General features: G+C 40.0%; 1 protein-coding gene across 4 annotated transcripts; it reads left to right on the plus strand.

Annotated features, from left to right (window-relative positions):
• Positions 1-69: 69 nt before the first annotated feature.
• On the plus strand, positions 70-26,266 carry KIAA0408. 4 transcript variants are annotated; one of them, XM_080586815.1, is made up of 7 exons: positions 70-960; positions 9,253-9,359; positions 13,429-13,626; positions 15,919-16,260; positions 16,607-16,686; positions 18,038-19,397; positions 21,334-26,266. In XM_080586815.1, the coding sequence occupies exons 3-7, from the start codon at positions 13,492-13,494 to the stop codon at positions 21,505-21,507; spliced, it is 2,091 nt and encodes a 696-aa protein (XP_080442941.1). In that variant the 5' UTR covers positions 70-960; positions 9,253-9,359; positions 13,429-13,491; the 3' UTR covers positions 21,508-26,266. The 4 variants fall into 4 exon arrangements, with proteins under 4 accessions (XP_080442941.1, XP_080442942.1, XP_080442944.1 ...); XM_080586816.1 differs by having other exon boundaries at positions 13,483-13,626; XM_080586818.1 differs by having other exon boundaries at positions 9,258-9,359; positions 13,483-13,626.
• The last annotated feature ends 1,206 nt before the right edge of the window (positions 26,267-27,472 follow it).

The following is a 27,472-nucleotide window of genomic DNA, read 5'->3' on the forward strand; positions in this document are numbered from 1 at the left end:
CTGACTCAAGATCTTCTGCCATGAAAAATGAAAATTACCTACCCTTATCTTATATTGCAGTCCTATAGTTGGCAAATGCTGTTATTGCTCACGGTATTATCCAGATGTTTTAGTAAGTCTCTTGCTATGTTAATTTACTTGTGTTGTCCTGCTAGTTTACAGTCAAAGTAGTTACCAGGTGAAGCTGAAAGCTATTATTTCTTATCCGTATGCTGACTAATTAGTCTTTTGTTTCCTTGTATCAGAAAGTCACAGACGCAGTGAGTTTGAAGTTAATCAATTACTATACATGTACTGCATGAAATCAAACAGAAAAGACATTTGGCATGCTCACTTTCTGATTTAGCAATACCTCTGAGCTTGTAGAGCTCCCATTAACTTAGAGGCAGAGCACTGCATGGGCTCATACAAATTTAAAGCAATCTAATTGGTCTGAACAAATAACAGTAATAATTAAATTTGGCATTTCAAGGTTTGACCATGCAGAACTCCTACTGATGTCAATGGGAGATGGGCACTTGGTCCCTCCACAAGCATAGTCTGATTCACTATTTATTTTGTTAAAACTTTGGACTTGCTATTCCATTAATTGACTGTTCTCTTTGTCTTTGTATTTACTTTCCCAGATGTTCCAGCCTATCATTTTACTTATTCTCATCCTTGTATTATTTTCATCCCTTTCATACACAACAATATTTAAACTTGTCTTCCTTTTTACACTGTTTTTTGTACTGTAAACCATTCATCATTTACTGTTCATTGTAGTATTATTTTCAGTTTGTTTATTTTGTCCACCCTCCAAGATAAGACGTGCAAGAGACATAGTTTCTGTAATAGCCACTGCTGTAAAAACACTGAAGACTACTTGTTTGCCAAACCTAAACCAAACCCCAAAAAACTGCAAAAAAACACTAAAAATCACCCAGTTGAATAGAAAGACTGCTCATCACAGTGTTCCAGGTAAGCAAACAGAGAAGAATATTTTTCACTTTGCCTACTTTTTATCATTTTTGAATAAAATATTCTTAAGTGTCTGGAACCAATTTAATATTCATTAATTTGTACCAAATCAGAAGCAAAAGAGAAATATGCAGAGTGGGTGTGAAGAGTCTTCCCACTCTCAGAAAAATTTCGTATTCTAGCCACCTATGAATAGTGAAACCACATTTGATGTGTGTTCTGCAATTATATTTCACAGCCTGTATATATTTTGTCTGGTTTTGATGATAATACTTTTCAGCACTGTATTAAATGTATTAGACACCAGGGAGGGACAAAACGAGAATGGAGATAGGACACTCTGGTGTGGAAATGTGGCAAGGAGCTGGAGCCCTGAGAATGAGATACACAAGGAGGAGGTATCAGAGCAGGCAAGGATTCTTCTGAGAGATGTAGGCTGTCTGCATTGCGTGTGTGCTCTAGAAAGGTGGTCACAATACAGTCTGAACTGAAGATGGTGAAGTCACCTTCTCTGATGCCAATTATCTTTTCCTAGCAACCTACTTCATTAGATAACATTTTCTCATGTACTCTGTAGCTACCAGGGCTCTGGATTCTCTCCCTCCAGTTTGGGAATGAAGGAACACAGTAACTCTTGGCCAGCTGAGTGACCCTTGTTTAACCATGTGGGTGGTGGTGAGCAACCATAGGTAGGGAGGCTTGTGTGCATCATCAGTCACTGAATATTTCTGTCTTGACTACAAGAGGCTGCACAGAGAGCAGAAGCCACTCATGATCTTCCTATAACGCCGAACATAGGCAGTTACTACAAACACAAGATCTTCCACTATGAAAACCTCATTTGAAGTGCCCCAGTGGAGCTCAGTTTTATCTATTTTTTTTTCAACCTGTGTTGAAACCAGAGTCACACAAACTTGAATTCTCCAAAGTTGATCATGTACAAGTGAGTGTATTAATTAAAGTCTTGTGCAGATGCCTTAATAAAGGATCTAGTAATAAGTGGTAGTGAATAAAGCAGCTGCTTTTATAGCTGGCAATAAGGATTTCCTTTCCATGGCAGCACTGTTCACTTAACCTGTTCATATGTGAGAAGGGTTCACCTCCGTGCCTCTCTCCAACTAATCAGAATCCTGCCAAGGGCTGTAGCCCACTACCTGAAATAGCAGAGACAATGTCTTTAGAGAAACCCCTTATAGGTAAGCTGAGGTTGGACAATAGAATTTATTTTACAAGAACAAAAAAGATAGTAAACTTACTACTTTCAGTATTAAACAAAACTCTTAGTTTTCTCCGTATTTGTCTAGCTCTCCTGTGTACTCTCTGCAGGTGTAGTAACACTGATCAGTTAAATCACTTAACCTTAATTTAATGCAAATACTTACTCCTATCAGGGGATATTGTTGTTCTTATTTATTTTGTAGTTATCAAGATATGGGTAAAAGAAATGATAGTCAACATGTAAGTAAAGAGATTAATTGATAACTTCATCTGGTGTCCTGTTTAAAGAGAAAGTCAGGCCCAGGGGAACTTTGAAGAGTTTCTAAGAAGCTCTAATTTATGCTCAGTTGCCTAAAAGTTAAGTTACACATATTAGAAACTATTACAGCAAGATATGGTCAGTCAAAACCTACCTTCATAATGAATTTCTGTAACCTTAAAGATAGTTCTCAAATCACTGAGCAAAGGCCTTTTTGCTGCTTTTGTCACAGTCAGATTTTGCAGCAACTGTCTGAGAAATTCTGTTGTTTTTTTTTTTCTCTTGGCTTTGCCATTTGGATATTAAAATATAATAGTTCTAGGCTTCAGCTTGTCGTATTAAATCTTAGAGCAAGACCGACTTTTTGAGTTTCTTTTTGTTTTACTGTTGCCCCTGGGAGAAGAAAAGATTTTTTTTTTTTCTTAAATGTTAGAGGCTCAGTCCCATAAAGGATGAAAAATCATGCTCAAACCTGATCTGAAGTTCTGGGCTCAGGTTTTAACCTATACTTTTTTATGCCTTTCTCAGCCTTGTATGTAGTCAAGATGATTAGAGAGAGCTTGCTTTACACTGAGTGGATCAGTAACTGCTACTGTAAAACAGTAGGAAAGTTTAATACACTGAATTTATACATTGAGTATATCTTGGAAATAACTTGGAAAAAAATTGCGTCTTTCTCAGAAATCAGAAAAGTAACCATGAACCTATTGAGTCAAGAGGCCGAGAAATCCTCTGCACAGAACTGGCAATTATAACCCCACTGACTAGTCACAGTGATTTTTGTTTCATGTAGTTTTAGATTTCCTTTACGTGAATTGGACTCCTCATCCTAATTCTGTCAGGCATCAAGAAAGCCAGTCAACGTTGAGACTTCTGGGGACATTTAGGGAGCTGTTGTAGAGGCTACAATCTGAAATTAAAGGATCCTGAAGCATCCAAAATCATTTTAGAAGGTCCCCACAGTCTTTGAATCTGCGATGAGCAAGAACAGTGAGGACCTCTGCAAACCTCAGTGCAGAGAAGGAACTACAGAGAAGGAGCTGGGGTTATTTAGCCTAGAGAAAAGGAGGCTCAGGGGAAACCTTATCGCACTCTACAACTACCTCAAACAAGGTTGTAGCAGGGTGGGCATCGGCCTTTCCTCCCAAGCAGCAAGTGATAGGACAAGAGAAAATGGCCTTAAGTTGTGCTGGGGAGGGGGGGGTTAGGTTCGATATTAGGAAAAAACTTTTCACTGGAAGGGTTGTGAGGCATTAGAATGGGCAGCCTAGGGAAGTGGTTGTGTCACCATCCCTGGAGATTTTCAAAAGAAGTGTAAGATGTGTTGCTTAGGGACATAGTTTAATGGTAGACTTGTCAGTGCTAGGTTAACTGTTGGACTTGATGATCTTGGAGGTCTTTTCCAGCCCATATGATTCTATGAAATAAAATGCATTCTTCATGTGCTGCACTCAGCTTGAAGGGAGTGATCAGAGCTGCTTAACTTTCACACTGGATATTGCAGAGAAATTCACAGCCCTCCATTTTTCACTATTTCAGAAGCCTCTGAGAAAGCTGATAAAATCAGTATGGACCTATAGCCAGAAGATAACATCTAGCCAAAAAAATAAGAGTTCTGTGCTTTGCTAAATTGAAATAGCTTGGTCTCACAAAGAAATGTGACAGTTACACTTGCCAAGAAAGGCTGCAGATTTTCTCCTCTCAGTTATTGGCCTGGTGGGCAAAGTTCACCTCAGAGGTGAGCGGATAAATGCAGTTGAACACGTCCGCATCCTCTAGCAGGAGTGCGTGGGAGTCAGACAGAGAAGAGCCAGACAGCACACTGCTGATTCATTAACTTGTCTGCCGCACAGCACCTAATTCTGAAGAGCAGTAATAAGAAGAAAATAAGATTTCGCTTTTATGTGGCAACAAGCCAGATATGCCACATTACCTATCACTTAAAATCTCAGTTATACCTATAGAGATTCACAAATCCCCTTCTGGAAGCAAAGAAGTGCTTCTTAGACCATGCTGCAATAGCGGAACACAGTGGGTATCGCAGACTAAAGAAATGTTTATTGTTGCTCTCTAAAACCCATGATGAGAGGAAGCTAAATTAACCCAAATTTATACATGTTTCTTCAAGTGAAAGGAAAGCGCTTCTACAATAAAGCATAGATTCTCCCTAAGTAGGATTAATATTTTGAAGTCTTCTTTTATAGCATAAAACTTGGATGTTAAGGAAGTCAATGTGCACCATAAAGCTAACCAACCTTTGTATGAAGTATGTTTCCTCTCACAGATCACCACTGCAGTTACCCTGTGCAAGTCTCCCCAAGTCATTTCATCAGTTGATGAAATGCAGTTCCTTTGAAGCACAGCATAGGAGTTGCGCAAGTATGCAGTCCTATAAAACTGAGAGATACAGTATCTACTGCTGCTAATAGGGCTATTAAAATGAATTTGGTAACACAGTATGGTAGGGAGTAAATGTTAGAAATCTGATTTAAAAGTGCACAGAAAAGCTGTACAACCTTTTGCTGAAGGGGATGTAATTAAGCAACATGTTTTAAATGGGTGCAGGAGTTTCATTCTGTGGATACAACTAATGCGAAGCTGAATTTCGGCTGGATGCTGGGATTAATATTCTGTTCTTGCAAAAAACTTTACTAAATTTCAGCCCCAAGATAGCCTTATTTCTGCATTTCTCTGAAATATTAAATTTCTGTTTCCTGTGTTCCCAGGGAATTCGTTCCACATTCTTTCAGAAAGAAGAGATCTTGCATATGTAGATCTAATTCTGATATTTTTACATTTGTATAAATTGGAAGTAAATCAGATGAATTTTTATATCACTTAGAATATAGATGCATTTTTTACTTCACTGCAAACAGAGAAATACAATTAATTTTCTTTCCTATTTCGAGTCAGCTCTGAATACCCTGAGAAAATACCTCTACAAATATTTTCTTTATTCTTACTGAAAAATTCCCATGATACTAGAAAGATCATCTTCTCCAGGATCAGTGATATTTCTTTCAACCAGAAATATCCATGCCTGAAGCTCCAGTTAGAGAGAGAATAAGTGTCTGCTGACACATGTCACCAGTGCTTCAGAATCAAAACCAGAAGAGAGCAGGTGCTATAGTGCAGAAACATGCCTGGCAGTCGGAAAAAAGAAAATTGCCAAAAACATGGCTGTCTAAATATGTGTTATAAAAAGAGATGAACTGCACATGAACTTTGGGTGTTGTTTACAAAAACAAGCAGAGCTTTAGGATATTAGATGTCCTTCCCCTTAATCACCGCAGAATTTGATAGGTGAGTAGGAGACTTCTAAAGGCATCAGTGTCAGGGGCCCAGCTCCCATTGGCTTACATTTCTGTCTCTGATTTAATGCCGAGGGAAGTGATATTCAAACCCAACTTTTGCCATTACACATGCAGTTGCCTATGGGGAAAATTACAGTGGCTCTATTTAAAGTAAACATCTAAAGTATCTGCCACCGATTTCCAATGTACCCTTGGAGAACTGGCATGACATAACACTTTGTTGGCTCTGTTTCTCCGTTAAGACAGATGTGATTGCAGAAGTGCACAATGGTTAGAGGAGGCAGAATTTGTACTGCTTTCTGCCCATTTCCTGAGATATATCCACAGCTGAGATGTATTTGCCGAAATTATTGAGGTGTAAATTGTAACATTTCAGGGATCCGATGTAGTGGTTGGGCTGATTGCAGCGGCAGCAGTGCTGTTCTTCCCTCCTCTTACCCACTTGATGCTGACGGAACAACATGGGTGTGCTGTCACCAAGCTAGCAGAGCAGAACTAAAGGTGCTCTGAAATGGTCTTGGGCACAGACTTATCCACAGCACACACTGAGTATGTAATCAGATTAGAGCCCATGCTGAAACTCGCCCTCTTTTGTCTTCAGTCTTGCACGATGAAGAGAAATTTAGCAGAGGAGCGGATTAAAATGCCCTTGCGCTTGTTCTGCTGAAGTGCTGACTTCTAACAGGAGCTGAGCTGATACCAGGCATGGACAAAGTGCACTTTGCCTATGGAAGGAGCGTGTCAGAATTAATCAACCTACAATGGCCTTCCTGCTTATTTTGCCTGTACCAGAGCCCAGAAAGCCACATTTGCTGCTTTTTCTGGTGATACTGAAGGATGGACAGTTTCTGTTGGATGAATTTTACCCCAGAGCAAAAGCCATTACTGCTCCACTTAGGGGTGTGAGGAGCAATGAGCCCAGGTTTTAATAGCTCACTTTGTGGGGTTTTGTTGTTGTTTTTTTTTATCCTAACTTTGCTCTGCCTTTCCCGTATTAGAAGTTTAACATGGCCATTTGACTCATGCACAGAAGCATTTAGTTTTCCCTATCCAGCCTTGAGCTGTCTCTGAACTGTCCTTCCAGTGCTATGTGTAGGTCAGGAAATTTTCTGTCTCCAAGTGTCATCCTACAAAATAGTGTGAGTGAAATAAAGCTTGTGGCCATCCAGGACAGCAGTTCTGCCTGGCTTCCATGCGGGTTTAACTTCAGGGAGCCCAGGATACGAGGGAGCAGAGCTCCTTCATGGTCCTCACGAATGAAGCCCTCTGTCTCCTTAGTGAAAGCCAAGCACCTACACCCTCATGCAGATCCCCCCATCTCAGCAAAGGTCAGACGTGAAGCTGCAGTGTCACCTGGAGAGCCCCACTCAACTGAGTGGGGTCCAGCTACACATGAGTCCCTCAGTCTCACACATTTCTAATTCCTCTCACTGTCAGAAATGTACGATTTTGCCAGAGTGAAAACTCAAGGCTGTGATTTAGTCCATTGTTTCCTTTGCTTTTGCTGTGCTGTATTTCCAGGACTTCTCATAGCAAGATAAGGGATGTTGAGTTAGCAATATTAAATACACAAGGATAATAGCCAATTCTGATGGGAAATGTATAGAAAGAAAAAAAAAAAGGAAAAAAAAACCTTCATATTGTCTCCATTTGCAGGGGTGCAGCTGTGCCGGCTGCAGGGAGGAGCTGCACTGTGGCACCCAGCCTCCAGCTGCGTGCTCCGTTCTGCCCCCAGGCATTCAGCTTTGCTGCCAGCCATGGCAGCTGGCCTGCTTGGAAGTAACCTCCTCAAACAAGTCACACTTTTGCTTTGTGAACGGGAAAACTGTAATTCCTCAGCAGTTAGAGGCTGAGGATTTTCTCCAGGAACATTCAGTCTCATACTTGGGGATCTTTGTTTGGTTTTAGATTGTCCGTAAAATTTTCACAAATGGCCCAAGTCCCATTATTTATGTTATGTGGGGACAGAATAAGCACCCAAGTAATGTGTTTGCTTAGACTTACAGCTAGACCATATAAGGAGAAAAAATGTGTTTTCCCTGAAACCTGCTTTAGTATTTACTATAAAATGCACCCAGACCTAAAATCTTTGTGCTGTGTGTAGATTTTATCACACATGCATCTTATTGTCCTGAGGAGGGGGGTGCTGACTGAGCAAGGAGGTGTGAATCCTCATATCATGTCCTCCGTCTCGCAGATCCTCTTGTCATCAGCTGCCCTGCCCACAAAAATATACATCACCTCTGCTTGGTGCATTTGAAGACAAACATCTGATGGGTCAATTTGCCCAGAATTTTATGCTCCCTTAGGCAGGTACGTGGTGGCACCTCTCAGGGCCCACACGGGGACAAACGCTCCCTGAAATGTGAGTTTTCTGGCTGTGGCTGTTCCCAATCACTGCCCACAGGCACAAGTAGCCGGTGGGTCAGCAGTACGTGTGCGCAGCGCTGCCTGGGGTCTCCCTGGCCGTGCCGCAGGAGAGCAGTATGACACGTGCGGCAGTGCAGGTGCGGTGGTCAGCAGGGAGGCAAGGAGCCAGCCAGAGCTCCTCGTGCTGCAGAGTGGCTTCAGGGTTTCCTGCAAGCTTTCACTTTCTTGGTCATTCTTGTCACACTCTCCTTCCCCTTTCCATGTCCCTTCCTGTGCCGACACTTGCTGTGGGCACTCCCAGTGTTTTACGTCCAGGCTGAGGTGCTTTTGGAGCTTCCTTGCTAGCCGTATGCCAGGGATGAATTTCCCTGTGCAAAGGAGATTCCGTTGGCTTTCAAGCACTTTGCTGAAACAAAAAGTATCTTAACAGACCAGGGAATCTGATCCAGAAAGCTTATAAAGTAGCAGGAATATTTGGGCATATCCCAAAGAAACCATTATCACCATTCCCAGAATGCGGGACAGTCGGATTACACAATGCCCAGTAATTCTGCACTTTGTAAGTGATAGTATATGAACGCAGAAAAAGATTTTAGGGAGGAGTCGTTTGCTTTTAGCTCTTTAAGATAGCTATTAACCAACTAAACTGCTTCTTTAAACAAACTCCCTTTACAAAGCACTTTATGAGGGTCAAATTGCAAAGCTCAAAATGATCGTACTAAAAAATATAACCGTGGAAACTGGGTCTGGGAGACAGAAGAATCTTCCTTCACAACATGGACGCTAATAAAAGAAACCTAAAATTGCCTATTGTCATAACTGTAATGTTAACACTGGCTGCTTTGGCAAGCTTTAAAGACTGGACTGCACTATAAAACCTAAAAATGTCCTGGACTTGGAGTTGTTTACACAAAATATGAGGAGATATAAAGTTACAGAGCTGGGGGTTGGAAGAGATGGCTTTAAAGCCATCCTCCGTGCGCTGACGTCACGTGGAAGCCAGCTGCTGGGATGATGCTGAGCGGAACTGTTTTTCAGTTTGCAAAAGTTGTGGAGTTATTCGAAGAGAGTTGCAAATGCTGCCCCAAGTGAAAGGTTGTGCTTTGCTTAGCTTTCTCGTTTCTTTTCAAGATCAGGATTTGCAGAACTGGATCTCAGCTAGCTACGCGCTTCATTGCTTTCACTGCTGTTTAGAAATGGACTGAAAAACTTCTGAAGGATTTCTTATTCCATGAAAGGTATGGTTATGGTTTATTTGAAATCAGTAGTTTTGAACGGCTTTGAACAGTTAACATAATTTTAAAAAATGCACATTACTAATATGATAAACAGTTATTTAAACATCTCTCTGATGTTTCTATTTATATGTTATATGGTGTTTTATGTATGGTGCACATGTTTTTTTTTCTTAGATAAAGACTCAGAATTAGTTTAGTCAATTTCTTTAGTGCAAGCACAGATATATCAACAGAACAGGGATGACAGGTATCATATGAGCACTGGAGTTTCTGTTTCCTTCTTTCTCTTTTCCTCACTTTCTCTGTTTTCTCATTTTCTCTCTCCTCCTTCCTTCCCCCTCCCCTTGCCCCTTTCTCTCTCTCTCTTTCTCTCTCTCTAATGTAGTTTCTTTCCAAGTATAAAGTGCACAGTATCGTGGCACCTGACTCTCTTTTATAATTGAACAAATAAATTACTTTATGGTTTCTTTAGTCGTCCAAAATATAGCACCTTGTTGGAAATATCATTTAATTGCTTTTTTTTTTTTTTTGTAAAATCAGTGGAAGTTTTGTGTATCTGAATGGTCATGCACATCCAGTCTAATTAATCTCTGTTGAAAAATAACGTCTCCTCAGCTGATGTCACTGCAGATTATTTTACGAAGTTAGTAGAGGTTGATTTCAAACTGTTCTGCATTTTTAATTGGTAGATGAAAAAGACACAGTTAAGACGTGGGGGAATAGTAACAGTAATGTCAAATAATAACTTAAAACATTTTTTTTTGCTTGAAAGGAGGGAGGGCTAAAGGAAAATTAAGGGAAAACACAGCTGATGTAGACAAAATTGATTATTTGTTTGAAGCTGATTGCTGCAATGAGCTTCTGACCTTGTCTAGGACATGCAGAACGTGCCAATACTGCAAGAGCACAGATACTGCTCTGATCCACACAGCAGATGAAAAGGTGTAATTTTTCATCCCTTTGTGTTGCTTAAGCCATATGCAATATTCCTCAGGATATCTGGGTACACCATACAGAGAGAGGATATACTACCTGAACTACACATGGGATTTTATTGCTAGTACGGAATAAAATAATCAAGCAAACAAACAAACAATAAACAAAGACCAAGAAAAAAAGGGAATAGAGCCACAGAAACAGGAGTTAAAACTATCTGAGGAAATTACCCACTGTACAATAGCAGAAGTTTTCTTCTCAGAGTTTATGTCAAGAGGATATCAGAGAAACATAAGAAGCAATACAAGGTTTTTGTGGATCTTAGAGCTACAAGTAACTGTCTGTAACTTCTGTCGCTAAGCTCTTCACCTCTTCCAAGACTTGATTGCATTTTGATCATCTCGGGTTCTTTTTATAATTACAGTCTCATATGAAACAGCTTGTAAATTGTTAAGATGAATGCAAATGTAACAAAAGTAGTTCCCAGCACAAAGAAACCACCAGGGGCTTTTTTAATGATATATGCATGCTTGAAAGGAGTACACATCTATTCTTATGTGTGTATATATATATATATATATATATGATGTATAGTCTTGAGTTTCTTACTAGTAATATGCTGCCAATTGAAGCATGGCCATTGGTACTTACAGTACACTGGCAAAATCACCACTTCTGCAAGATATATACGGATTCTTTCTGCCTCTCTAGTTCATAACTTTACAGTGCTTGCACATTTCTGTTTCTTTCTGACACGTATTTAAAGGACTCCAGTGGAGTAGAGTAACTAGGGAGGTGACTTTTGTTTATTTCTCTGAGGTGTCTTGAGAAATAAAGGCATAAATGCAGCCAAAAAAAGAAAAAAAAAAAAGACTACTAAAAGTTATGACCTTTGAACTAACGAAGTGAGGAAGTATTGAAGCAGTTATAAAGTTATTTAACAAGAAGTGCTTAGATTGCAACAGATCTTGTTTTTTTTTTTTTTGTAAGTTGTTTTAAGATTTTTTTTGTTGCTTTGTTGTTGTGAGAATTTTTTTGTAAGTTGTTTTTGGTCAACACTTAGTGAAGTTTGGCACAAAGCTTTGGCCTGAAGAGCTGCAGTCTCTATAGCCTGGCCACCTTCCCTAAGAAGCCACAACCGAGCCAGTGCTTGACCTCTTTCGTGGTGAGAAGGCTGTGTTGTCTTTGAGCAGCTCTTAATTTCAGGAAGTTTTATGTGTTTGTAAAACTGCCCCACACATTTTTAGGCAGGTGGAAGAAGAAGGGCCTGAAATCTGTTCGTAAATAGTTGAGGGACAGATTGCCGTTTCAGAGCTCTTAGGCAGGTGTGAGCCAAAGACTGAAAGAGTAAGCTCCAGTACCAGGTTATGTGATGGCTTGGTTACACTGTTGTGAAACAGGCTAGCAGAGATGTCTGGAAAATAGCTAGTTTACTCTCTCAGTCTTCAATCCCAACCTGTTTGGGGGTAAATGGTTCTGCAGCCCCGGGGTTAGGTTTGGGCCCAAGATGGCTGTCAGGTGGGAGATGCTGTAGGAGGCCTTCCTCTGACACAAAGACACCGGGCTCAGCAGAGCTCTCTGCTCACTTGCTGATGAAAGAAGCTGACTCCAAGTTTGGCATCAGCTTACCAGTCAGCTGAAATAATGCAGACACTGGTAAGCACTGATTATATAGTAGCCACAGCTGAATCAACAAGACTTGCCCAATAAAATACGGGATGAAGAAGAACTGTGTGAAGCTCAAGGGTGAATTTTCACTACATCAAAGAAAATGTGGGCGGTAAAATGGGCTATTCCTGTGAGCTGACAATCACTGACTGTCAGTCAGGGAAATGGACAAATTCCAGTAACATAAACTAGGGCTTACCTCTAGTTAACTCTCTGATAAGCCATTTGCCTAGCTGTACACTTGGTTTCTGGCGGGAGACCAAGGCAATGCAGAGGCATTTTGTGACTAGAAGTGAATTCCAGGTCCACCTAACTAACACAACAGCATGCCTTGAGAGACAAAGTTAACAACTCAAGCATCACTGTGTATGTACCAGCTATTATACCACAGAATCCACTGTAACTGAATGAATGAATGTTACTTCGGCCTAGCTGGCATAGTAAGTGTGCTGACGGTAGTGGAGTTTCCATTGTAAGCCTAACAAAGCAGGAGGAATATCAGGCCCAGTAAATCTGTAACTGTTTTGCTCCAATGTCAAATGAGCAGATCCAAAATATTTCTTTTAAAATATGTGTTTAGTAGTTCTATTAATATTTTTTCATTCACACATACAAGGAAACCAAAGAGTTCTGAAGAGGATTGAGAAACTGAAGCACAAATGAGTGAAATATTCTGAGCAAGGTTTTGAAATAAATTTAAGTTAGTGCTCTTGGAAAACAGTTTCCAGTTTTCTTTGTGCTGGTCCTAGAACTAACATTTATAGATGTAGATTCGTGAATCCGAAATACATGAACTCTTTAGAGTGACCTACAGTCAGAATGATGCTTTATGCTATGTGTGTGTTTGTTACCTAATACTTGCTTTTCTCTTGACTTTTCCTTTGTGTGTTCTAAAGCATTCGTATAGCCATGAGAACTTTCTTCTCATGTATCGTTTACTGTCTTAACTGCTGAAAGAATGTCATAGTATTTTCCATGCTAAATGCATGTGTGAAAGGAGTGAGTCAGCAAACATGATACCTTTACACCTGCAGTTGTCTTTTGAACAAATGTAAATATAGCTTTCACCCTCAAGGGCAGACCTCACAGGATCCCAAGGTCCAGAAGTGCCATTCAGTATCACATAGACTTGAATTTCATTGAAAGCATGTTTATAGTGAGGAGTAACAACAAAGATGTGAAGTGGCCATGGTACACAGCCTGTTGCGGCAGACAATGGTGAATCCTGTGATGCCAGCTGTGCATCCCTCCTCTTTTCAGATTGGGCCTGTCTATCCGTAGGTTTGTGTCTTATAACGCTTAGTTCTTCATCTTCCAGCCATACTGCAGATATATATCATGCAATCTTGTGCTGCTCTCTTCTGCAAGTGCATTTCCATTAATTATTTGGTTGGTTTTTTTTGCTTGTTTGTTTTTTCTGGAAGCTAGATTTAGACAAGTAAGACTTATTCTGATAAACTTTCAGGAAACATTCAGGGAAGAAAGAAAAAAGCAGAGCTATCTTGTTGCTGTTACACAGACTGTAACCATGGACCTGCGTAAACAACTGGAGAATACAGAGAGGAACTGGAATAAGGAGAAGATGGAGCTGCTGGAGAGATTTGACAATGAAAGGAAAGAATGGGAATGTCAATGGAAGGTCATGCAGAAGAAAATTGAAGAGGTACTTTTAAACAAATCTCTGAACACTGACATTTTTACTTAAGTCTTTTCAATGACTAGAGGTCACTTCGATTTATTTTTCTCTGAGTTATATCCTATCTCCTATCTGTCACTGGGATTTTGTAATAGCTGATGGTAGGATATGAAGCCTGGGGTTAATCAGTATTTGTAATTGTTCATTTAATACTCACAAATACGATGTAGGAGGTTAAATGTAACTAATGTAACTCTGTCAAGTTTGCTGTATTGTTGGCTATATATACTGCTGCCAGTTCTTCTGGCCATGAGCCACAGTGCTCATTTTATACATGTTCAGACATGCTGAACAGATCTGCATGTATGGGGTTTAGGAAAATGCATATTTAGTAACAAAAAAATCTAGGTATCGTAATTCTCTGGCCAAAAAAAAAAATGGGGGGGGGGGAGTTACATGGCACAGGTCTGTTAGGATAAACGGTAATGTTAAAAAAAATGTAATACATCAAACGCTGTATGATGCAGAACTTTTCTGGCTAGAACCTGCTCCATTTATGGACAGCATTTAGTAGAGAAAACGGCTACAATAAATAGTATGAAAGCCCTGACACCACTTGTGTTTACACATACTAACAAATACTCACTCTGTGCCATTTCTAAGGCATCTCCTTCCAGAAATAGTTTAGGTAATTTTTTGTTACTCTTTTATCTCCAAATTGTCACTTCAACAGAACCCTCTGACACCCTGAAATGCATAAATGGAATCTGCTTTGGCAACATACAGAGACAAGTTTTTTCATCATTGAGCTTTCCACATTTTTCATGCTAATATACACACGGAGTAGTTTTGCTTGCTCTCTGCCAACACCTCCCTGTGGCTGAGCAGCACAGGAATGTATGGCAGAGACTGCTTACAAGGAAGTATGAGAAGGAAAATGAATTGCAGCCATATACTGCCCTCAGCATGCAACATAACTCCATAATGTCAGCTCTCCCCTATATTACCTACAATTTTTACAGACTTTGGTGTGACAGTCTCTGCTGCATTTTGTCCTTTGTGTTAAGACATTTCTTTGCTGTCTTACCTAATTTCACCACCGAAGTGAGGGGGCTTCAAAAGTTAGTAATGTGGTCTGTGTATGTAGTTGAAAATAAGCTTGTTAGGTTTATGACCTGTTTTGGAATGACAGTAATGTGTTGTGAAAAGGTATTCTGATAATTAGTAGTCCTGACAATGGCAGTGAAGGCCATGTTTGTTCAATGTTTTTTATTAGCATATGGATTACGAAAATGTGACAGAGACAGAAAAAGAGATAAAGAATGGAATGGAGCTGAAGAGAATGGATGAGGCAAATAGCTGCGTACTACAGGACCAGACAAAACTAGAGATGATACCCCAAATTTATTGGTATCCTAATGTCCCTTTTTAAGCTATGTCTATAACTAGCTACCTTTGATATCAGTTGCCTGATGTTTCTTCACTAAAAGCCACAAGGGTGGAGAAAAGGGGAGATGCCTTTTAAATGCCATCATCTGTAGAAGGTTTTCCTCAACAAAACTTGTGCTACCTTATCAGCTTGTAATTTCATTTGGTAGTTTTCTCTAGCCCACTAAATACTAACTTGGTTCGTGGATTCCTCCAGGAAGACCTATGTGATTTAGGAGATTGTATTGCTAAGTTACGAGGTAGTATCCTTCCTTCTTGTTGCTGTGCTGAACCCATATGAGGCTGTCATTTCTTGGAAATTACAAAGTTTAGTCCTCAGGTTTCATGAGCAGCTGGGCTTTGTGAGTGAATTTGAGAGTTTAGGATGAGGTCAAGTGTCAAGTCTCTGAACATGAGAACACTTCAGATCCACAGCACTACCCGTGAAATGTCCACGTTCTTCATGTTGTCATTCTTTTTCACTGTCCTTCCAAAAGCTGTTGGGTTGGCCTTACACACTGTGAGAGAGCAGGCAGATGGCTGTCCAGAGGTGCTTGCTTTGTGCTTTCTTCATAAGAGCAAGTTAACAATGAATGTTTATAAAGAGCCATGGTATTCTTGGCACAAGAAATGATACTGTAAGCAGAAGAGGTTTTTATGATGTTGCTGTTTTTTCTACTTTATAATTTGTCAAAGTTCCCTGGTTTTGATGTGCTGGGTAACAGGAACTAACACCTTTTCATTTACTAATAAAGCTACTGGTTCTTAGCAGACAGTGTGAAAGAAAATATGGGGGTGACAGCACATTGCCAAATAATGCCATTCTGGACTTATCACTAAGTCATAGAGAAGAGTGCTGTGATTTAATAGAAAGTTCTATTTTTTTTTCAGCTTTACCAAGAGGTAAAACTTAGAAGGGAGAACAGTATGAATGTCCATGATAATAAGGCCATTCAGAGCAAGATGCTGCAGCTGTCCATGCATTCCCCTACTTCAGAAGAGAGTGACACAGTGGAGCTGAACTATCAACACAATGTGGTAAATGACAGGATGGAAAAAGGGAGTTTGCTCAGTAAAACAGGACCTGAATGTAAAGAAACCAGAGCCAAGAGCAAGAACAATATTTTGCTAATGGACAATTTGGCCTTTGAGAACCACGAGGAACCTGAAGACAGTATCAGCATCAGAACTTCCAAGAAAAATGCTAAGAATTATATTGGTGATCTCAATGTAGTAAGTAAAGTCTAGCATGTTTCAGTTACAAGGGTGAGGAAAATGCTGAGAGCTTTGGCCTGCCAGGGTTAACCTAAAGAACTGATCTTCCAGATTTTATTTTTACAGACATTTTATTTCCTCTATTTCCTGCTCAGTTTGCCATTGTTGTGTGTCTTCCCACTGTTTAAATGTGTTAACAGCATGCACTTTACATCAATTCCTAACCTGGGGGCATTTTAATATCTTTCGCTTTGCTAATTCCCTTTGCTGTGAATCTTAAATTCAAATCACCACAAGTTTCAAAATAATTCTGGAGATACCATTTAAAGGCTTATGTTAAAAGACTATTCTTATATTTACAAAGGCTCTAAAAGAACTTGCCAGAGTTAGTGAAGAATTATGCAGCTATCAAGAGGAAATTCGAAAGAAGTCAAACCACAGAAGGTAAAAACATATTTGGACTCTTTATCTTAGAGGAAGAAAATTAATAATAAAGCTGTGTTCCTGTTCACTTTGAAGGGAGGTTTGCTCTTGAATTGATTAGCAGCTGAGCAGTTTCTATCCTCTCAGTCTTTCAGTGCATAAAACTTTCAAATTAAATTTGCTGAAATATAATAAAAGGCCATTTTTTACTAGAAGAATTGAGTTTATCTGTAGAAACTACAAAATGAGATAAGTACTTGTATGAGATGACATTGTATGTGTGTTTCTAATGGCTTTATAGAGGTTTGGGGAAGTAAATAGATATTTCTCTTTGCCCTGGTGCTGTTTCCATGCAGTTCTGTACAATGCTGTATGGGTATATTAGGCTGGGAGGTTTCTTACATAAAACCCAGATTTAGCCTTAAATGTTGGAGATATGTCAGGGAATTACAATCCAAGACTGCAAAGAAAGCAAGAGAAGGAAGAGCAACCCTACATCTGTATGAATGGAAAGATGGTAAACCACACCCTGAAAAGTACAGTAAATGAATATTCCACAATCTGTTAAAAATTCAATGCTCGTGGTCTCCTTTAGGAAGCTAAACACCAGATTTCCTCTTGAGTTGTGCATAAATGCTCAGAAGGTAAGACTACTCATGGTGTGACGGGGTACACATCATGAAAGAAACTGAGATAGGCTATGTCTAAGCTATGACTGCTGAGCTCCCTAGGAAATCTGCATTGTGGCAAGCTCACATGCACCCAAAGAGCAGAGGGACTCCTTACACTCCTCTATGCAACCATACAGTCAATGTGCTGCCTGTCACTAAGATTTTATTGCAGTTAGGTTAGCATTTGCATCTTTTAAGAAACTAGATTCATAGCTGATGCCTAGTTTCTAATCCAGGCCAAGAAGGGTGATTTTTGAACAGATCTCAAGACACGCTTGTACCATGACGTGTGATGTTAGGAAACCTACACAAGGGATGCACTATGTACTCAGGTTTTCCTCATTCAGCTCATAGTTAGGTAGACTCTCACTGGAGTCATTAAAGCTCACAAGATGCCACTATCCTTGCTATAGGACAGTTAAGAAAACAACTAGTCATCTAACTATCTATCACTAAAAACTCAGACAAATAATTTTAGTGTCAAGAGAAAGGAACACAAAATTCCCTGGGTTGAGCTTTCTTCAAATTCTTCACGTATTTTTCAAATAAGTTGTGTGTATCAGCTGCAGCAAAACCCCTCCCAAATCCTTTTAAGTAGCCAGCATTAAAACACCTGCTCTCAGAGAGAATGGATCCATGCTGAGGTCCTGAGGGAAAACCCTTATTGCTCATCCCTAAAATACCTCTTCTTTTATGTCCAGAATGAAGTCACTTCCTTTCCTGGGGGAATTTGAAGAAACCCAAAACACAGTTATTCTGCCTGAGATGAACCATGTGTCCAGCAGTGAATCACAGACTTCAGTTGCTTTTGAAACAGAGGAGCATAATAATAGGAAGAATCTGATGAGCTCCACCAAGGGTCTGAAGGACATGTCCTATGGTGGTCTTATTGGTGACAGAGGAGCAGACTTCAGACCTTGGCAAAAGAAAGAAGCTCCACCAGTTCCTCCACGGAGCACTTCTCGACACCTAGCAAACTCACTTTCTGCAGTTGTACAGCTTTCTGAAGCACCTGTGAGAGATCCAGGCATCAAAAGCGCTTGCAAAGTTCAGGACTGTAGGAGTGGAAGGAAACTGGTGAATCCTTTGCCTATAAAACTAAATGAAACTGCAGTGACAAATGAAGGGCAGACTGTGAAAGGTCCTGTGATGGTAACTGCTGCAATACCTGTAACCAAAAATGACTGCAATGTACCAACAAGTTTCTGCCACAACACGTGGGCATATGATGCTGGCAAAGACAGTAAAAGTGAGTCCTCCCCACTGTCATCCCAGAAAAGTTGCTCAGATGGAAATATGGCCCAGAGCAACAAGATGCACCAGAAACAAAATCCCAAGTGTCAAAGCAGTCCTGTTTACAGTAATGACTTTTATGCCCCTGCTGCCCTGCACAGTGATCTTTTGGGAGACTCTAGGTATACTTTGGGAAAGACCCCAATAAATGAAACTTTAGCAGCAAAGATTGATGAGTTTAACCGGACTGTATTTCACACAGATAAACGTAGCAATGCTTTGCAAGAAAACCAGGTGACTCGAACAGCATCAGAAGATCACAAACCCTGCAGCCCACCTTGTGACTCTGCTATTAGCAGGACAGAAACTGTAGATACATCTTGTGTTTCAAATCCTAAATTCTCTGCACCAAAGGAACAAGAAACTAGCAACCCCAGCAAAGCTGTCAGATCAGCAGGGCAACAAAAGCAAGTAAATGGACTTCCAAATACTAGCAGTTATAGACACATGCTTCATGAGCATGACTGGAGACCAAGTAATTTATCCGGTCGCCCGCGCTCAGCTGACTCAAGGTCAAACTATGGCGTTGTTGAAAAGCTTTTGAAAAACTATGAAAAATCCACAGTGACTTCTCCGTGTAATGAAAAACGCTGCAAAGATAAATGGACACGGGCAAACACTGAATCTACTGATGGGGGTTGTGAGACGTTGAGTCAGTATTTAGAAATGCTTCAGATTGAGCAAGGAAAGCAAGAATTTCCGAGGAATTCAGCCAGGCATATTGGGCAGCAACTCAAGCAAGGAAAGGAGAGACAGAAGTTACCAGAGGTAAGGTTCATAAGAATGGCAAGAGCAAAATAGTTCAGCTTTGTACCGAGCTTCAGATTCTAACATGAGGCAAGCTAACATGATAGTGTAAATAATTACATAAAAATAGATACTTTAGGCCAGGATCTGGATGAATCAGGAGGATTTTCTTTGAAGATAATAGAGTTGTAAGAAGGCAGAAGCATGTAAGTAAGCATGACCAGTGAAGATGTGTGCCAGATTCTCCTCTCTGCTGCTGCTGCGTAAAACTAGATTTTAACTGCAGTGCAGTTATTCAAAGACTGAACTAATGAAAATTGCAATCAGATTTTAACTCCCTCCCCTCTTCCTTTAGCTGGCTAGTTGTTTCATAAGACTTCCCAAAAGTCTTAAGCACACTCTGTAATGTCAAAATCTTAGAGGAGACAGGATTCTTCAGTCCTGGGTGCTGCTTGTTTCAGGATTTTCTTTGAACTGCATTTGAAAATGGGTGCTGTAGCTTCCTTAAAGCTTCCAGTAATAAAGTGACCTCCTCTTACTCATGTCTCAGTTCCAGGCTTGTCCTATATATTCAAGAATAGGCTCACAGGAACAGAAGAGTATGGCATAACTAATTAATTTATATTTGGCAGAAATGTATTTGCAAAAGTTTAGAAGTATTATCTTTGCCAACATTCTTTCTTAATGAGAAAAGAAACAGATGTGTTTGTTGTTTTTTTTTTCAAATATAATATAAGTTGCAGGTTTTATGAAAGGCCACAAAGAAAGAAAAATCAGTTTTTCTGAAGAGCTTCTTGGCCAAAGAACACAAATAGACATGCCCCTTAGCATCTCAGAAAAGAGAAGGCAAATGTGTTCAGAGCTGAGAAACTTAAATGGGTTTAGACTGTCAGCTGGTATGCCTTAAACTGTCAAAAATTCACAGACTTCGGTGGAGCCATGTGAATTTAAACAGCTGAGAATCTGACCATATAGATTTTCTACTGCTTGTCTTTATGTCAGCCTTTTGGTGATGCAGCGTCTTGCTTAGCAGAAACACCTTTGCTATAGCATAGAGGAAAACCTCTGATTTCTTTTTTATCCAGTGAAAGTTTGATAGGAAAATGAAATTTCATCAATAAGTATGTAGGGAAGAAATAATGATCAGATAATGGCTGAATTTACATTGATGTCAGCCAAGAATAACTTTACTAAGCCAATTGGATCATTTTCTCCACTCTAAATTGCTCACACTTTATGTGGCCATTTACGTTGTATAAAGTGTAGGATACTGCCTGGTTAGGGGGTACCATTCTAAGTCCAGCAGCATTCATGTCACAGAGGTATAAAGAGCTACACATGGCATGAGGCACAGAGGAATTTGGTTTATTTTCATTATTTCAGATTTACATCACTGTAGCTAATATCAAAGCCTGTTGTTTTTCTGGTGTATATAAGGCTCTGCATGCAGACATGACACTGCATTAATAAATAAGCATTCTGAATTATTTACCGAGAGTAAACAGCTTCATGCTGTGCTAATGGAAAAAGAGTTCTTAGCGAGATGTGACTGCTGAAATAGGATCTATCAAAAAGTGCTTGAAAGTACATAGACTCCAGTAATGTAAGATGGCATTCTGACTTCTGTGTGTAGAACAGTATACAGAGTTCATTCACAAATCTTCCAAAAAGGAAAAAAAATTAACAGGGAATGTTCAGTTCTGTCTTGCATTAACATTTTGTCCCTTTCCTTGCGTCTGACACTTGTCTCCACATATTTTAAACTGCAACTGATGTGAGAATCCCTATACATAGAAGTAGCTGTTCTTTTGCATTCTGTGCATTGCTGCGTTCCTTTAATAGCTTCAGACCACCTGCTCTGCGGTCACCCCAAATGTCTTCCTACATTCCTATTGCATTCCACAAAAGACTTTTGTGCCCTAACGTGTTAAAGCAAGGAGCTGCCTTTCTGTTGCAGATATCTGTGCCAGCTAAATGTTCAAGTGGGAAGGGTTTCTCCCGACCAGCCCGACCAGCAAATCGACGCTTACCTTCCAGATGGGCATCGAGATCACCGTCAGCACCGCCTGCTGTGAGAAGGACGGCGTACAACTGCTCTGTCTCCTTTCGTTCAGAGACCTCAGTAGTCTGAACCCAGAGATGGGTTGGGTGGTGGTGTGAAAGCTCTGCACCTCGTTGTAACTGTGTTCAACATGTGTCACAGCGACCAGTTCTACCCTGTCCTATCTTGTCCAAGAGTGACCCCATCACATGCCAGACAAAACGTTTTGAATCTTAGGTCATCATCATGGTCTTCAGTGTTTTTATTAAGATGGAACAACTATACCCCTGGTTTTCTTCTTTTTTTTTTTTTTTTTAGTACTAGCTCACAAAGAATTTATTTTGAGTGGCATCTTCCTTAATTTGCCAATCAATTTTGAGTTGGAACAATGTATAGTGCTGTATATTCTGACTCTTCTGCAAACAGCAGAACGTAAAGCTGTATGCATGATCATGTGTTTGTAGGTGCATGTGTTGGACTAGGAAGTATACAGGTCTGTATTTAGAAGAGAAAAACTGTGCTAGTGTTGACATTGAAACTACAACCTATATGCCGACATATATATATATACTTTGTGTTTATTTTAAAAAGTTTGAAATATACAGTCCTGATGACATTTATATTTTGTATATCTTTTACATAGGTTCACAGGTGTAGTATTTAATGTACAAAAACTAAATATGCATTTTTGTGACTGATTGCAGCGATAATGCCTTGCACAATATGTATCTGAAGCAGACTAGCTCGACTGATTTGTCAGTCATGCTTCATGGCATCCTCGTTCAGTTTCCTAACCCTTATGATACTGGGTCAAAATACCCAGACGTATTTTTTCTGAATTAAAATATTATATGATTTGTAATACATTAACCTTTTTCAGCACCAGAGACATTCCTGAAATGACCGAATCCCTTTAAAAAGCTTAAATGTGCCATTATATATATAGCATACTGTAAACACTTCGGTAGTTTCAACTAGCATAACATACAGTTTATGAAGGGAAGATAAGGGTTGTATATGCTCAATTCTGTGAAACTTATTTTTCCTTCTAGCGCTATACTTTGAGGTTTGGCAAAGTCAGAGAACAATGGACTTGTTTACTTTCACTCAAGGCAGGAGAACAAGGACCGTTGTTGTTCCCAGTGCTGCAGACACACTCCTTTTTTACTCTCCTCCTAGACTAGAGTGCCTGAGCCACTTGCTAACATACCGCTCCCTGACTGACTCGTGGCAGTCAGTTACAAAGTTTACGTGCACTCTGGCAGCAAGCTGCATCTAGTACGGAAATACTGTATCGAGATATCATCACAGTGGTGCCAGAAATCCCAGGCAAATGGCATTGGAAGTGTGTTTTTGCTATCACCTGGCTCGGCATTATGGGCCATTGCGATGACGTGTACAGAGCCTGGCTTGTTCCTTCCCACAGTGTGAAAGAAATACAGATACTACCCAGACTCTTGCTGAAAAGACGGTGTCCCTCATCCTGGAATTTTTGCACCCTTTTCTAGGCTGTTGCTGGATGCGTAGTGTGGTAAAGATGATAAACATTACCTTTAAACAACATGTCTAGGTTAAAAGGAGTAAAGAGGCACTTCAACATCAGCCTAATCTTGTCTTGCAACTTTTCTTCTTCTCCTGGAGAAACATAGTGTGTTCAAAGGAATTTCAGATATCATCCCAGAATCCATTAATGTGCACATTTCTTATGTGAATGTAAAAAGGATTTCAGAGAGAGTATAGGCTTTTGTCCTAGTGAATTGTTTGTGTGGCAATATAGGGAAAATTAGTTGTGCTTAATTTGATAGTGATATGTTGTCTTACTCCAGTCATGATGAGAATCCACACCTTTTTGCGTCCTTTTAGGTCCTTATTCTTCTTTCCTCTGCATGACTATAGTTTTGCAGAGAGAGAAAGCAGAGGACAGCTTCTTCTGAGCAATATACCCTCCAAGGTAGCATCAATAACTTCTTGGGCAAGCCAGTGTTGGATTGAGCAGGCATTAGAGCCATAAATCCAACCTTAGCCACACCATTGTGGCTGCCTGCTTGGCAAAAGCATGCTCAGAATAATTTGCCCAATCTAAACTTCCTGGTACTTTCTATGTGTGAGTGGCAGGAAACCCCATAACAATATATGAAGGCTTCAAACAGATCAACAATTCATCAAAATTCACTTGGATATTATTGCAAAGTAATTACTGGAAATGGTATAAGAACAGAGAATCTTGAAGAAAATATACAATTCGGACAGACACAAAAATCCGTGTGCTCAAGTGAAAAATCAAGAGTACTATAAATTTCCTTGTTTGACCTAATTTAGAGATTGCACTCCATTAACTTCCTTAGAACTAGAAAAATTACAAATGATTTATAGTGAATTGGGAACACTGCTTAAAAGTTTCTCTAACTGTGGAAACTGGCAAACTGAAATGCCTTGCAAATTGACCTTTCAAATGCCTAAGTAGCTGAGCAGCTTTAAATGCCTAAAGCTGAGGAAAAGGTAATATGACAGAACTGTAAAATTATGGTTCTTAATTTCAGAGTGCTGACTGCAATCAAACTTCCTTCAGTTACCTTCATGGTAATGTTAAGCAGTTTTGTTCTGAAAAATGGTGGTGCACTTTTGTTTGACGAATGTAACTATGAAACAGTTTCCCTTAATTAATCAGTGAAGTTGTTTCTTTAGCTCACTTAATTTTATTTATTTATTTTTTGATCACTTTGGACATATATCACATTGTCGAATAACAGAGAAAGGATCAAATACTTACAACATTCCCTGATGTATGTAAGTTTAATGAACAGAAGGTTTTTGAAATAAAGAACAAGTCCATTTTGTCAAGATTTTTCTGTGTCCATCTAATTATAGACATTGATTCTGATGCCTGAAAGTATCAAAACTGGTGATTTAGGTCTGTAGGTGGCTAGATGAATATACCAATTTTAGAAACTTGCTGCTGAAGCTATTTAAATATTCTCTTCAGTCATACCCATGACAAGGCCAGTGCACTGCTGTGAGTTTTTTAGTTCCCAGAACTGTGATTACTGAACCATAGTACCGGCTTCATTGCACTTGCTGTAGGAGGAAAGAGCTCCAGGTTCCCCCATATGACAGGAAAATGTACTTATCGTGGAAGCTCTTGGGGAAAAGAGGCTCTATACACATGCACACAGACACACTTGTAAAAGAACCACAAATTATCTAGGTAGAATTGACTCTACTTGTAATGCGGGTGTCACCTATGGAAGCTGATCATTTTCTAAGCCATTTTTTAAAATAAGTTTTTGTTATTCTTCCACATGCCATCTCAAGTCTTAATGTTGATACAGAGTCTTCTTACTTGTGCTCTGAACAAATCTAGGATCTTGCTAGTGTATGCTTAGGGGCACTGAAATAAATGCAGCCGCGAATTTTCAAAGCGTAAAAACCTTAAACTAGGTAACAGGGCAGGCACATTGAAGGGCAGCCTCTCGCACTTGAGAAATCAGCTGCCCACCGAAATATTTGCAAACTGATGGAGACATCATCAAACTCTTTTAGGGAGTAGCACAGTGGGGAGGAAACACAGAGAAGAGTTGGCCAGGTCTTGCCTCCATATACAACATAGCAGGCCACCCAAGTGCTGCAAAACCAGGCTGGGTCAGAACCTCTGACGGGGGCGGAAGGAGTAGAGGGAAAAAGTTACCTTGACACCTCCGGATATTGTTCCTCAAAGACAGAGTTTATTTCCCCTAAATGTTTTATCTTTACAGTGTTAGTGATAGACATCTTATATATCTTTAAAACGTTGCTGAAGGGATGAACTTTGCTTGTTCTCCATCAACAATGCAATTCTCTTTGACTGTTACTGTAAAGGAGTTAACTATTATGTATAGCAAAGAGTTGGCAATCAGTGTAATATAACTCTCCAGAGCACTCAGAGCACCAGTTTATTGCTCCAGTTGTCTACTTAAGAACTTGTACCTGTAAATAGGAATTTTCTACCAAATGTCTTCGACAGCATTTTAGCAAGGTCCACAGCAGCCCAGCAGGTAGGCCATTTTCCTCAGAGTTTTGTTGTTTCTGGACCGAGCCTAAATTTCCTAGCATGAGAGAACTTATGCAATTCTCACAGTGCTGCTATGCAAAGAATTCCTTTGGCTTTGAGACCTGCGGTGTACAGCTGTAGCAATTACACTGCTGATATTCTCTGTTGAATGGATCTGTAGTGGACTCTGATTGCGTACATGCTCTTTAAACTGGAAGGCAGAATGCATTTCCTCTTGGTGCACTAAATCAAAGCCCCTTGTTGCCTCTGGCCTTTCCATCCCTCCGCGATTCCCAGTGGATGTATATTTTTAGGTTGTTTATTGTCATTGCTCTTTATGTATATGCCATACCACAGGACTTTCTATTTGTACCACCATCAAAATATTTTTGGACAGCCTATTCTTAAAAATGCTGATATTATTATTGCCATTCACAAATATATTAGAAGTTGATCTGTTGGTTCGCTTTACTGAAAATGCAGTTTCTTCATCAACTGTTAATGGCATACATTATATAAAACTTGTTGCTTTTGCTTTCTGAAATGATGATTGATCTGCTTGTGAGGTTTGCTTCTACCCCTTACCCACATTTCTTTTCTGTTTTGCAAAGTGCTTGTGTCAGCAGAGATGTGTTCCTGATATGTACGGTTCGTTCAGTGGCTGTGTGGTTATGGGAGCTCATACCTAAGGGTGCCTTGCAAGCTATGTTACTCTACAAAGAACTGTATTGGTTTTTTAGTGGTGTAAGGAGACTTGAACCCTCAATAAGATCAAAGTGAAAGTGTGCAAATAAAAGCTGGAAAGGAAACAGATCAATCAAATAGGAGGGTGTAACACTTGTAGTAATTGTTGTGGATAGTTCTTTGCTTCTAATGGAAGATGTCTGTGTGCTGCCTGCTTCATACCACCTGAAACTTCCCGTAATGTACCGTCTTCTCTCAGTCAGCATCTTTGTATGTACCCTTTTCCCATTCTGTGAGCCGATAATAGCAAGAGATACTGAAATGGATGTCAGATTAACACCAATCCTTCCTCTTCCCATGTCTGATGGTGTGGTGGTTATTGAGGAATGCTTGTTTCATTTGTTAATCCTTTCATTGGCAGCAGCTGGTTTTACCACCAGGAACATGATAGTGCTCGTAGCATGAACATTACTGAATGCACAGCAGATTGTATCTTCTACCCACGCAGGATTCCCAACAAGGGGACACTCTGTCACACTGTTGAAATGTGGAGATTCCTGAAACATAAATGTAAATCAGCCTTTTGCCTGAGGACAACAAGAGCTGGGCTGTACCTCAGCTCCATGGGTCATGCCAGGCAGCCTGATGAGAGTACAAGCAACGTCAGTCCTCTGTACAGGATGTTTTTCACCAGACTGGGACAAAAATTTCAGTCTTATGGTCTTTTCTGGGGGGATGCCCTTCTCTAAGGACATCTGGGGAATGAAGGAGAAGTAGCACCTGTCCTGGGACGGAGCATCTCATGAATTTGGATCAGATCCATTTCACGTAGTCTTAAATCCCTTACTACTCCCTAGGTAAAAGAGCAGTGAAAAAAATATGCAACTACTAGTTAGTGTTTATTCTTATAGGAACTAATTTTCCTGGTACCTATCCAGAGGCTGCTGATTTAAGCCTTTTCTTCAGTAATCTCAGTCTACAGTGCTTCTGTTGGAAGTTCCAGAGACTGATTCCTCCCAGTGATGCGTGTTTGTGTGGGTGAACAATCACTGTGGCCAATAATCACTGAAAAAATGACATCATAGGGAAAAATCCCTACATCTTACTTTTATGTCATTTCATCTAATGTGTGAGCCCAAAATATCTGGGCTGTTTTGCATGAGATAATGTTTCCCTTTACTAGGGAGTAGATGTGATCCCAATATGAAATGGAGGGAAGAGAGCAAGCACTGCACAGATGTATAATACAGGTAAGCAGGTTGTACTGGCTGATAGTAACGAGTGAGCTAAAATCCCTTGACCAGTCACCCCAGTAAAGGCAAAGGTTCTTTAATATTTGGTCTC

Source organism: Anser brachyrhynchus (assembly GCF_964034855.1).
Source record: "Anser brachyrhynchus genome assembly, chromosome: 3".
NCBI lineage: Eukaryota > Metazoa > Chordata > Aves > Anseriformes > Anatidae > Anser > Anser brachyrhynchus.

What these genes read in the sequence shown, in the direction of transcription:
- KIAA0408 (XM_080586815.1), top strand. Translation starts at nt 13,492, where the DNA reads ATGGACCTGCGTAAACAACTGGAGAATACAGAGAGGAACTGGAATAAG. An exon ending in TGCAGAAGAAAATTGAAGAG is followed by an intron (nt 13,627 to 15,918) that starts GTACTTTTAAAC and finishes TTTTTTTTTCAG; the next exon opens with CTTTACCAAGAGGTAAAACT. An exon ending in AGAGACAGAAGTTACCAGAG is followed by an intron (nt 19,398 to 21,333) that starts GTAAGGTTCATA and finishes TTTCTGTTGCAG; the next exon opens with ATATCTGTGCCAGCTAAATG.